Here is a 13,467-nt window from a genome sequence, read left to right on the forward strand (position 1 = left end):
AAAGGATTTACACTCAATGAAAGGGCTGAAATAAGTGTGACAGTTTAATCAAGAAGCTTTTCCACAATGAACAGAGTTTGGGGGAAGAAAACAAGAGCATCTGTGGAAACTTTGCTTGGAAATACCACAATTGAATCCTACCTTTCTTCTTTCCTTTCTTTTTTTTTCAATCAAGAAATTGCAAATTGTTCAGTATACCCAGGAGCACACCTGAGAGACCTGGAGATGAGAACAAGGCTGGTGAGAGAGTTTGCAAGGCYCTCTTTTGAGCTTAAAAGAGAGGGGGACCTGAGAATCAGTCACAGACTGACTCAACCTTGGGGCTGCTACAGCCACACAACATGGTGCCTTTCAAAGCCATGAAAGAACCTTTGGGATTTTGAAGACAGAATAATTCTGACACCGATGCAGTCTGACATCTAACACCTTTCTTCCTAGATAAGCTGAAGGTAAATTAATAGAGAGTTTGCAGGGAAATCACATCCAGTCACAACGTGCACTTAAACACAACTGCTGCTGTAAACTACTTGGGTATTTAATAGCTTAYTGAGGTGACAGTTATGAGTAGGAAATGCAGGGCAGTATCTACAGCTAATGCTTAGTGAAGCCCAGATCTGGCCAGCATGTCAGAGCTAATCCCTCCACTTTGCAAAAGGTGCCCCGGAATCTGTCACTCAGACAAAAAGCTCAAAAACATCTAATGGGAAAAGGGAAAGGCTGCTGAGTCCAGCACTGACAGCAAGGAAAGTGTCTCCTCCTGGATATCTAGGAGGAACCAGCCTTTGCCTTGTCCTTGTGAAACTATTCATTCATCCCCCAACCAGCTTTGACACTCTTTAACTTACAAGGACACAGTCTGCAGCAGTTGTGTGTTAGGATTTTTTTTCCTCAAGAGTTCAGCTTAGCCAAACAAAGAAGCTTTCCGTGTTTCTCATTTGCATTGCTCTTTTTCTTTTCTTTTTTTTTCTTTTTTTGGTCCTTATTTCCTCTCAGGTGACCCAGCCACCTGTGGCTCTTCTACAAAACTGTCCAGATTTGCTGAACAACACACGCTGCCCACAGCAGGAATTAATGTGTCCCGATGGGGACATACATCTGGCTGCTGGGAGAAGGTTCAGAGCTAAGTATTTTCAAGGGATCATCCAGCTAAGGTCTAAAGGCCATATGTTCTGGTGCAGCCCAGCCTGGGCTGGTAGCCAGGTCTGCAATTAAAGAAGAGTCATCTTCTTTACCAGGTCATCTGTACATAGAGCTGCAGGAACTCCAACAGTAATTCAGGAATGTGCGCCTTATCTCCAGATCTAAAAAGAGCTGCTTTGTGGAGCGTAGTCTCTTGGAGAGAAGGGGTGCCAAGGCCTCTAGTACTGCTACGTGATTCTGTACAAACTCAAACATCTCGACTTTGTGCACACAAAAGGGAAGTTTGTAGCTAATGCTGCACCCTATGAAGGCACCTACTGCTATTCTTGTGGCTCTTCCGAGGCGGCAACAGGAGCAGAGCCTGCTCAAAGTGCCAGCAGCAGTAAGAAAGCTGTCAAAAGACTGTGCAAAGCAAATGTCAAATGACCAAGGAAAGCAAAGCACTAAATCTTTTATTTCAAAGTTGAGAAGAAAACTGCTCGAGAAAGGAAAATAAAACACTACCGTAGTATATAACAGAGATCAAATTCAATTCTTAGCTGTCACGTAACAGCATGAAACAGCCTTCAGCAGTGAGTATGGTGAGGATGACTCAGTCCTCCCCCTTCCATCCCCACCAAATAGTGCCTTTAGTGCACAGCCATGGAGTTAGCTTGGGAGCTGGGAGAGGAAAAGCAGGGCTGGCCACCAAGCCCTGCCTTTAGCATGGTAGGCTCTGGATTCTCACAAGCCCAAAGTTCTCGTGAGGGCTTTTCAGCCCTGGTCTGGTTCTGATTTCCATGGCAGCATTGAGAAGGGCCCAAACTGCTGATGCATTGCCTTTGCTGGAGCACTGCTGCTCCGCTACTTGTCGCTGTGCTGGCAAACCCATTGGGGATGACATGTCTTCTTATTCCTTCCTAATCAGCTAGATGTCATTCAGAAAGCTGGGACAAGGAGAATCCTTTCCCCAGACACCAGTTTCCTTTCCTAGCAGACAAACCTAGAATCTTATAATACTACTAGTACATAGCAGTTATATAGCTTTACATTTTCCAAGCGCTGTACTAACATTAACTAATTATCCCTCTCCCTAATGGCCATTAATGCTGTCCTCTCATGAATCTCCCCCAGCTCCCAGAGGCTCTGTTCTAATACAGCAATAAGCTGCACAAAGGGAGTGGCTGGTTATCCTGCAATCTGTGGACTGGATGTGTAGGGAGGCTTCAGAGCAAAGCCCAGGTCCCCTGGAGTATGAGGAACGTGTGGCTGTAGACTACGTCATCACTAAGAAGTGATGGAAACTAGTAGGTGATACTGGCATCTTGAGATGGAGCCAGTAAGAAGAAGGAAACTTCAGCAGCTCAAAGGATATGCACTGACTGCTCTATTTATTACCAGGAAAGTGCTGCAGACTGAAGGAGCAAAGCAGGGGAATAACATGGGCATGTGGGCAGGGGGAGTTGATCTGGGAAGAAAACGAGAGCTAAAAATCGCAAGCTAAGCTAGACAGCCATGGCAATGGGATAAGAGGCCAGTCTGCAAGTCTTAGAAACACTGAAATAACAAGTAAAAAGAGCTTGGCAACATCATAGGATTGAAGTGGAGAAACAGAAGATAATTTAGGCTAAATATCTTAACCCTCAGCCAGGTTATGTAGCATCTCCAAGGAAGATGTTGGAGTGCTACTATTTGAGGACATTTCAGCCTTACTGTTGACTATGAGCTGCATGGTGTTTTGGGTTCTACCCCATCCCTGACTCCTTGGGATGAAGTGGAAGATGAGTGGATGCTTTCAGGAAAGCCACAGAACCACCATGCTCCTGTTCGACAGTCATCAGCCCTGGCACGGTCACTTTCTTCAGCACTTGACAGGTCCAACGCTGAACAAATAGAGGACTGACTGAGGCAAACTTTTATGTGTGCTCCAAAGACACAATAATGTTGCTTTCCAGAGCCAAGGACAAGCTACCTCTGCAAAAGGGACCTTTTTCTTTTTTTTTTTTTTTTTTAAGCCTAGTTTAATTGTATCCTTTTGTGCTCATGCCTTTGGCAATGACAGGTCCTGTAAGTGAAGTATGCAGCCTTGGGAATCACGTGCAAGTCTGCGCTGTTACGACACAGATCACAGCAAATATATGGTGTGCAGGGGGCTGCTGTCACTCTGGGCACACTCTGCTTCCCGTGGCACCTGCAGGTTAATCCATCTCTGCTCAGCTCTAAATCAGCTTGCTAACTCAGCAAATAACAGGGGCCAGCCAAGTGAAGCCTGGCAAGCCTCGCCTTAGTGTTCACTTACTCTGCAACTTCAGAACAGGGCCTTTCCTGCCTTCCTGCGTCCCTTCTCTCATCTGCAAAATGGGAATTTTAACCCTAGCCAGCCTGTGATGGGCACAGTAAGGGAGAGCTTAAAGTGTAATAGTCAGTCTTATGTGCTAAGCACGACACTGGAGTGGTTTTTTTTTTTTTATGCTGCAGTGCAATGTATGGCGTTTCTGGTAATAGTTGTGTGTGTGGGGGGGGGTTGCTTGGCTTGTTTTTCCTTCAAGCTTAATCTGATTATTAATTATTAAAGACTTTATTTTTAGTAGCAAAAAAAAAAAAAAACCCTCAGATGACATAAGGCTGAGATGAATGCTTTGGCAGTCCCTGGATGCCACCATGTGAATTAAGCCAAGATTGTGTCATTACATCGTCAGGATGACCACTGATCCTTTAATGGAGATTTTTTTACCAGGATGTGTCTAGAAGAGACCAAAGAATTGGACTGTATTTTGCTTTAGTAGACTTGAGTYAGATCTGTTGGCTGCTCTATTCTGCTTTTGGGGCTAGGTTCTCAAATGGTGTAGATAAGGGTACTCTCATTCAAGCACTATAGCAGTTCTTGTAAGCTGAGGATCAGGCTCATAGATTCTGTACTTTTATAAGACTAGTTCAAAAGGGAGTTAAATGTGCTCAATACRTTATACTACCTGCAATCCTCCATGATCCTGCAAGATTCAGGATATTGCAAAACTAGAAAGCTTTTGCAATAAGTAACCACTCTGAGCTTGCTAGAAAGCTGAGGAGTTAGTGCTACTCAAAAGGGAACAAAATACGTGTTAGCACAAAACATTCTCTTTTGCAACAGTCAACTTTGATGTATSTCATGTTCTGTCAATAACATTTCCTTGAAGCCCTTCTCAGGAAGGGAGAGCAAGTCATAAAAGCAGGAAATGCAGGAAAAGACCTAAAATTGCGGCCAAGGTTTAAAAGGAACAAACAAAGGAAGGACTATTTCCATTTCCATTAAGGGAGGACATTCTTGGGAGATTAGAGCAGCAAGCTGAGATCATGCTAGGCAAGGTGTCTATAATCAGGAGGCAGAGAGCTACAATGAGCTTTTTATCTTCAGGCATCTCAGTACTGAGCATCTCTGCACTTAGGAAGGAAGGATGCTCCTGAGACTTCTTTTCTCTTTGTTTTTTCTTCTTCTCCTCTCCTCTCCTCTCCTCTCCTCTCCTCTCCTCTCCTCTCCTCTCCTCTCCTTCCCCATATTGACTATATTATCCTTTCCTAAATGAGACTATTTTAGCAATAGAAACAGAACCAGTCTGCAGAACTCAATACAAAGCTACAACCTCATCTCCGAATTCTAACTCCAGAGTAGTCCTACTCCAACCACCTCAACTGAAAGCCTGCTAAGCATCACACCCTAGTCCAGCACACCTCTCCACACTGTCTTGGTTGCTTCCCAGCACTCCAGTTTGCCTCAGTACTGACTGTTCCCTGCACTGAGTCTGCTTTAATCAAGCAGAGAAACCTGTGGGAGACTGGGAAAGCTGGGTGCTTGGAAGAGAACTTTTGTTTGTACAAGAAACATTTACATCCAAACAAGCACAATGACCTCATTTTTTTTTTTTTTTTAACAGTTGCACATGTGCAGAAAACCTAGACAGCAGCTATCTTCTCCCGGTTTTTCACAGAACCAGAGCCATTCCTGTCCATTTGGCTCTGTTGCAGTGCTACAAAGGGGTCAGCGCTTGCTTTTCTTGGCGTCTCTAATGAGACAAGCAGTCTTCCAAGCAGTGCCACAAAAGTGCTCTCTCTCATCCCCAGTAAAACCTCAGCAGAAACAAATGCTGGAGACTTGCAGCCATCCTGCTTCCAGCACCGCCTGCTCTTATCAATTAGCTGTTCCCCCACAGATGGTGTTTCTTGAGCAGAGGGACAGAACAGAGAAAAATTTGTCCTGCTCAGAGACACTTGTTTAGAAATCTCTAGTGAATATGAGGGTAAATCCATCTGGTTTCAAACTGATTGCATGCACCCACCTGCCAGATTCACATGCCCTAGAGATGGGGGGACCTTAGYGAAGAAAGGGGCTTTCCTTATCCCTTCCCTCACTTTGCAGACCCCAACAGGACTTGCCWAGGGGCTCTTCCAAATCCGCGCTCTCTGAAGGACAGGGCTTCCTTTCCTCCATTAAATGCTGGGCATATCCCTGTRTGTAAAAGGCTGTTCTTGTCAAACAGCCCGCCCACTTGCAGTGCAGTCCAGCAGTCATTTATATATTCAAACTATCCTTCAAAAAAGCGTCATAAAGCCCAGAGCAGTATTATTTGGTTAAAAGCTCTGTTCCTTGTGTTGCCTGCTGGTTCATCAGCCTGTACATTCTAAGTATGTTCTTGGCTTTTTGTCATATCATTTCCTCACAAGCCCATTTTGGGGAGGAGAGGACATCATTTACACATGGCACTCCCTATCCATCACGCTAACCAGGTGGGACTGCTGGGTCAGCCCAYGGGCGGCAGGGGAAGCAGAAGCCTGCACAGCTTTTCTGAACATCTCCTTCCAGAAGTAGCTTGCAGAGTGGCCCTGAGTTTGYTCACATCACACCAAGGCTGCTCCTTCCTTGGGCTTGGATAACTCAGCTTTCCTCCTACCTTTACCCTCGCACAGGTTGGAGGACACACCATGCTGCCTATCCGCTGGATGCCTCCGGAGAGCATCATGTACAGGAAGTTCACCACGGAGAGTGACGTCTGGAGCTTCGGGGTGATCCTCTGGGAGATCTTCACGTATGGGAAGCAGCCCTGGTTTCAGCTCTCAAACACAGAGGTACCCTGYGGCTGGAAACTTCTTTTTCCCATTACTACTCGCATGGCAAATTGTATGTTGATGGTCCCTACCTTAGCACCTGCAATATTTTCTCACTACATCCTTTTTCCAAGCATAGAGATTTAAAAAAAAAAAAAATCTCGTTGTGAGAAGTGTCATTATATCCACTTAAAAACTAGGGAAACTGAGGCATCCAGGAATTAAATGGCTCTGTCACAGCCATGTAATGGTTCATCCTCAGTTGCTCTCCTGATGCACCCTCATGTAAACCTCATGTGATAAACTCCTGGTGTGTCAGAGCTGGGGATACCTAAATTATTGCTGGGATCTAAGTTCTGTGGTGCCCTTGATTTCCCCCCCTCTTCCTCTTTGCTTTATAGCAGAGGCTCTTGATCATTTACTGCAGTCTTCAGATTGTGAGACAGCATCTGAGGCAGGTTATATGGCACATGGCACTGTTCTGTGGAGCTTTTTGCCTTATCTATTAGATGATTTTCCCATATTCATTTAGAATGGGATGCAAAGGCCTGGCTGGTCCTTACTATTTCTTTGAATATCACAAGTTGCACCCTTTTTTACACTAAAAAAAAAAAAAAAAAAAACCACCTAGACAGGGTTTTTCCCTGGCAGACTGACAGGGATTAGCCAGACCTGAGGTTTGAGGTACATCAGCAGAAAATGCACTGGAAGGTTTTTGCTCAGAATAGCAGGGAGTATTCTAGAAAAACATGATGCATTGACAAAGCAGTCTGTGGGAACCTTGCACATTTTTATCCTACTGTGTATCTAATGGATTTCAGCAATTTCACCTTTTGTAAGGAGAAATGTGCATTTTCTGCTTTCTGGACACAGATCCCTTAATTAAGTGAGTTGCAGAGATGGCAAATCCAAGGTGTTGCTTTACATCTCTAATACTTGCCCATTCGTGTGCTCAATGGGGCCTGACTGTATRTCCCAAAGTCGCACACGCAAACATTTTGGAGTCGCAAACAACGGAACAGACAGCGACAGAGGTTATTTGTCACACTAATGAGCTGCTCTTGCATTTCCCTGGGAGGGTAAATACAAACACACACGCAAATGAGCCCATGCAGCTTGTGTACGGATGAGCGGCGTGTTGGACGCGGAGAGCTCAGCCGCCTCCGTGCTGCCTGCCTCAGTTTCCTTTGCAGGGCAGCAGGACTGAGAATACTCTCCCTGGGGGAAGAGAGCTGGTCAAGATCTGTACGTACTTTAGGATGCAGCTGTATTGGCTATTATTTTTTCCCYCTGCCCTCAAGGAGATCTTGTCCTTTGCTTTCTTGCTGCTGCATGCACTTGGTTCTGAGGTAGTGGTTCCCACTGCAGCTCATCCACACTGCCCCGTGCAAAGGGAGCTGCAGTAGCTCTGGCCCATGCACCGGGTGATTGCTGGAGRCTGACTCCTCTACCAGCTCCTGGACAGAGAAGCTAGAGCAGGTCAGCACCAGGACAGGGCTATGGTCAAGAACCAGGCTTGCCAAATGCCATCGTTGCCATTTGTGGGCATGAGGTGGCGCAAGGCTGGGATGCTCCTCTCTCACGGCGTCCGCGTGGCCTCRTGCCCTCACAGGGCTTGTTCAAGCCTGGAGGAGATCCTGCCTGAGCAGAGAGGTGAGTCAGGGACCTTCTCATCTAAAAGTCTCAGCTGGCCCATTAGCTCCTGTCTATGCCCTTCCTTCACTCTGGAGGGTCAGGGCCCACCACATGGTTCCTATCCAGGACTCTGCTCCGAAACCATAACTTACTCCTCTCCCAAGCCCCTGCTGCTGACAGCTTTGTGGGTTGCAGGCCTCTCTGTGTGCTGCAGTCTCCTCTCCCTGCTTTCAGCGGGTCCTAATCTCTTCCCTKCATATTTACATGCTATCAGCGAAGCGGGAGCGACCTGCTGAGCTGTGTGGCGGGGCCATTACTATTCATAAAAGAGAAACTTCAAGCCCCCGCGCCGGGTGGCTTCYCTCGGCACTCTGTTTGGGAGCTGTGTTTATCTGCAGAGCGTGTCAGGTCACTCACACCCTGCAAGGCCAGGACTCGGCAGCTCCAACCACGGCCGCCCGGCAGCGATAGCAGCTCTTTGCAAATCTTAAACCAACTCCCTTTGCCTCCGTTCCTCTGGTGAGCAGCACACCAACAGGCACTTAGGGAAGTCTTTTCCAACAGCAGCTCTCCAAAGAAAATTGTGATCTGTCCAGGAGCTCCAGTCCTCTCATTAGCAGCACTGATCTGACCCAGAGCAAGGTTTTAGCACTGCATTTTTTATTTTCTCCATCACAAACGTGATCTGGGATAGAATGTTATTCTTTCAGATGCTTTCTTATGTCAAAGTGAGGCAAATTTGCACTTGGAGATGGAGGTAGGAWGAGACATTCTGAACTTTTCCCTGGAGAATTCTCCTGGGTTTTATAATAGGAAAGACTCTTGATTTTCAGGAGAGAAAGCATTATTTCACCTGTGTAAAATATTAGCTTGTTTTCAGCTGTGAGGCTTTTTTTTTTTCTTTCTTAAACTAGCAGGAGAAAGAAATGCCATCCAACACCAATTAAAACTCTGTATAATTTGCTTGTGGCTTCCTGTTTCATGGATGCAGTAAGGCATTTAAGCGTCAACTGTTAAAAGTCCTTGGGTGCCATTACTGATGTCTTTAAACTGGAAGGTTTACCTCTGGCTGCAGTCTTGCAGCTCCCAACAGGTGAGATCTGTAGCCACATCCCACCAGAAGTGACAGGATGGCTCAGCTCCTCCACACTCCTAGTCACTAAGTGGTATGGGGACAGCCACAAATATCACAGATGGGGCATCATCCAAGAACTGCCTGGTGTTTGAGCCAAGAAGGCTGGTGTTTGATGTTGCTTTTCTCTCTTTCAGGTCATTGAGTGCATCACCCAAGGCCGGGTTTTGGAAAGGCCTCGAGTCTGCCCCAAGGAGGTTTACGACATCATGTTGGGCTGCTGGCAGAGAGAACCTCAGCAACGGCTCAACATCAAGGAGATCTACAAGATCCTTCATGCTCTGGGCAAGGCCACACCAATCTACCTGGACATCCTTGGCTAGCCATGGCCACTTGTCAAGAGTCCTTGATCCTTCCGTCCTTCCTTCCTTCCCTCTCCCCTTTCCACGTGCCCTGCCCCTCAGCTCCCAAGCAAACATCTTCATATAAACTCAAGTGCCTGCTACACATACAACACTGAAAAACAAAACAAAACAAAAATCAAACCAACAAAAATCCCACCAAACAATGACCTGTAAGGCAGTTTGGCTTATATATATATATATATATATTTATAGATATCTCTCTATATATAACTTCTACGCCAATACAGAAAGAAGCTGCTGTTACAGAAATTGTTAAGACTGGAAAAAAAAAAAGAAACACAAGAAGGGAGAGAAAAACTACATAAAAAAGGATATATATAATTAAAAAAAAAAGAAAAAAGAAAAGAGAAGAGAAGGAATCTTTCCCCCGAGCAACTAAGCAGCGAATTGCAACCCTGCTGCGAGGCTACGGTGCGGGCTGTTGGGCAGGGCTCTAGATGGGCTGAGGCAGCGATGCTGTCTCAGACAGGAGCTCTGGGAGGAGAGCCCTGCCCTGGTTGTACRATATACACTGAATGTGTGAACCTAGTCCTCCCTTTACTTCCTTTCCTCGCTCCCTCCTTCCCTGCCCATAGGTGATGGGCGCCAAGCCAGGTCAGCGTCCCTGGATGAACTCTCTTTTACYGACCACTTTTTTTCCCCTTCCCTATCTACCTCCCAGTCCCTCTCCTGCTGCCTTCCTGCCTTTTTCTTCCCTTTGACATTTCAGGACAATTTTTCTAATTTGCYGATTCTTAACTGTATAGACTCAAGGCTTTTGAACACACAGTCAAAGGATTGTGGCACCTACGGGTAAAACACACAGCGGGAGCCAGCAGCCCTCCCGCCGAGCGCGAGCCGGCCGGACCCAGCCCTCCCTCCTGGCCACGCCGAGCACTGCCAGGGCCAGGAGAGCACTGGGACCAAGGCGGCTGTGCGGGGGCCGAGGGGGTCCTGGCGACCCGCTCCTCAATCATCCCCGACCCATTCCAGTGCGTAAGCCGGGAGTGTCATTCGCCCAGCAGAGATGGTGACTTCAGAAGGAACAAACCAGTCATCCCACACCCTCTTTTCTCCTCACTCTTCACTTCTGCTAAAGGCCATGGGGTTGTCCCCCTACTTCCTTCCCTGTCCACACTAAATTCATCCCTGTGTGAACCCTTGGTGGACCGGGTCACATCACCTCCTCCTGGCATGGAGGGCAAGGCCACCCTTTGCAGGCCAGCTGGGACACCCTCGGCTGCACGTGCCTATGGGGCTACTGCTTCCCATGCTCTTCCTCCCCCATTCCTGCCCCCTGCCTCAGTGCAGTGCTAAGGCACATGCCAGCGAGGGGACAGGGCCAAGGCCCATGAGATGGCCGGGAACACACTAGCACCTGCCTGCAGCCCCCATCGCCATTCTCCTCACGTCCCCAGCCCCTGAAAGGATTGATGCATCTGCCTTTGAGCTGTTGTGAAATGCAGAGGCTGAAGAATAGCTCCACAGGCAGCCCCGGGAGGAGCGGGAGGGAGGGGAAGGTGCCTCCAGGAGCAGACGGCTCTGCGGACGGCTGCAGCATCCAGCCCTGCATCCCAATGAGGAGAAGGGCCTGACAGGCAGTGGCAGCCGCTGGTGGGGACGGCGAGAGCGCAGCAGAAGCATCTGCCCTGTGCAGCCCACCGCCCTCGAGCCAGAAATAACCCCCAAACCGGTTGCAAAGCCGAATTGGATGCTGAATCCCATCTGTCCGGAGCAGACCCAGAAAATGAAACGTTTCTGGTCCGTTTCTTCCTGTGGCTGATGGAGGACGTGGTGGTGAGGTGACCTCAGTGTGGCAGCTGCTCCTGTGAGGAAAGCGGGGCAGGGCAGCGGATGCTACAGGCATCGTCAAGGCAATTTTGAGATGGCCACAAGGGCCAGGACAAGAATAGGCTGCTCGGATGTGGAGTTTGTCAGAAATGGAACACACACGGAGGGGGAAGCGGGATCGTGGCTCCTTCCCCCATGACCTCAGCGGCGTTTAGAGCCCTGAAATGAGGGGAGGCGAGTGAACCTGTCCAAAGCCTGGTCACAGATGTCTAGTGAAAAGGAAGCTTTCAGCATACGCTGCTAACCCTCATTTCTTACCAGTTGCCACCTTCCATCCGCAGACATGGCATGACTGGGCCGAGGGTCTCAGCCAGGGCAGGCTGTGCTGTTGCAGGGCGGCGTGCGGTGACAGCAGTGGCCGTGATGTTCGTTTGTGCTTGTGTGATCAGCAACGTCRCTTGGGGTGGAAGCTCTTGGGTTGGTGGTAACCTCGTCAGATCGAGTCGATAGCTCTTCCCCTGCTCTTTGAGGCACCTGAGATAGACAGAGCACAGACCCATGTCAGTGCRGGCTGGAAGGACTGTCACTGACCAGGCGTGGACACCAATGCCGACTGTGCCGGCAGGGAGAAGGGCAGGAGCCACGCGCAGGTCCCTGCGGCCTGACCAGCAGCACCTTGCTCCTTTGGGAGAGAATGGCTCCTGCCTTCCCTCATTTGCCTCCTCAGACTCATCTTGGGGAATGAAAGAGAGCAGTTACAAGGCTGCTGGCCCTGGCACGGCTCCCTTTGCATGCAGGTCGTTTTGGCTAAAAGCACTGCTGTCCTTGTGCAATGGGAGAGCAAGCAGTGGTGATTAATAGCCCTGTGCCTTCAAGAGAAAACCTTCCCCTGGGGCAGCCCATCTCTCAGCCCAGTGGCTTTCTGCTCATGTGGCTCCCAGCCTCTGCAAGTCACTGTTTTGTCCACCCCTCTCCCTAACTCTCATTTCTTTTTCTGGCATTTTTGCAGGTCTTTACTCAGTCCAATTACTAACAGACACTGCCTTCCCAGAGTCAGTGGTAGTCCCCATATGACCACGCTACACAGCTGCTGCAGCCTCCTTTTTCTCCATCCTCCTTCCCCTCGTCCCCCAAATTGCCTCCCTGTCCCTTTGCCAGTTCTTTGCATGGTCACAGGAGCAAAGGGARCTTGGGAGCAGAGCGTGACACCAGCCCTCAGTGTGCTTAAGAGTAAGTGGCCTCATGAAAAGCAAGAAAACGGGCCCAAGAGGATATGCTGCTCTTGAGGACAAGGTCCAGGCCGTCTGCCTGCCTTACAGTAAGCTCCACTAAGGGCAGTGGCTGCCTCAGGAAAAAAGAAGTTCTTTTATCAAAGCTAACTGTGCATAATTGCTCAAAAAAGGCAAGGCAAGCTACTGTGCTGCAGCCTGACAGCTCCCTTGCCACTGCTGTCCTGTCGTGGCCTCTTGGTGCTGGATGGAGGTTTGTTTTGGGATGTGTTGTTTTGTAGCTGAAGACAYGATGGAATCTGCTACAGCTCTTTTTGGCACAAGTGTTTTGGAGGGGACCAGAGAAAGCAGCTGTGCTCAACTGATGAACTTCCTGAGACCTCAYTTCCAGAAGCCTCTTCCCTGGACCAAATGTGGAGCTGCTCACTGGTGGTGTCCTCCCTTGCAGGAATAGGAGCTCTGGCACTGGCTCTGGCATCCCTCTGCATGTAGGGAGAGGAGGAGAGGAAGGCTTTGRGGGGAAATGCTCACAGACTACTCTCAGATGACAATGAGCTTGTGCTTCTTCTTCACCTCCACAAGAGATACTTCTCATTCCTATGCTTCTGCTAAGAAGCAAAAACTGTTCTCAATGCCTGAGAACACCAAGAGGTCACACACAGCTTGGGGACAAGCCAGGCTTAATTCTCAGCCTGCCCAGAAAGGTTTCTCACCTCCAAAGTCCTCTAGCAGCAGCTTTCTCAAGGAGCCTGGTAACAGGGGGCTTGAAGGAGCATCAGTTTGGGCACCATGGGGTTGACACCATCCTCTGAGCACGCTGCTCCCTTGCACTGAAAGAGTAAGCACAATCTCAGTTACGAGGAGGGTGTCACTGAAATTATGGCTTCTGGGTGTTGAAGGTGCTATTCTGGTGCATGAAGAAGCTGGCACTCACATGCTAGGACGCCAAACTGTGGGCAGCCAATATGTCTCTAGTCTTAGGGACTTCTCGATGACCTGTCTTTTTTAGTCTTTAAATTCGTTCCAAAAGAGTCTGACAGGCTGCAGGAGGAAAGCTGGGATTTAGCTGAGGGGAGACACGCAATGATCTGCCAGACTGAAGCTCACCCTGTCTCCCAGAGAGCCTTCCATTTGGTCT

General features: G+C 48.5%; 1 protein-coding gene across 1 annotated transcript in view; it reads left to right on the top strand.

Moving 5' to 3' along the window:
* NTRK3 (neurotrophic receptor tyrosine kinase 3) overlaps positions 1–9,663 on the top strand; it is a 207,045-nt gene extending 197,382 nt beyond the window's left edge. The window contains exons 16-17 of the mRNA XM_026036300.1: positions 6,061–6,219; positions 9,103–9,663. Coding sequence (XP_025892085.1) covers positions 6,061–6,219; positions 9,103–9,288 — 345 coding nt within the window. The 3' untranslated portion in view covers positions 9,289–9,663. The remainder of the gene's footprint in view (positions 1–6,060; positions 6,220–9,102) is intronic.
* The last annotated feature ends 3,804 nt before the right edge of the window (positions 9,664–13,467 follow it).

The sequence above is a fragment of the Nothoprocta perdicaria genome, unplaced genomic scaffold (assembly GCF_003342845.1).
Source record: "Nothoprocta perdicaria isolate Ctin4 unplaced genomic scaffold, notPer1 scaffold_176, whole genome shotgun sequence".
Classification (NCBI taxonomy): Eukaryota; Metazoa; Chordata; class Aves; order Tinamiformes; family Tinamidae; genus Nothoprocta; species Nothoprocta perdicaria.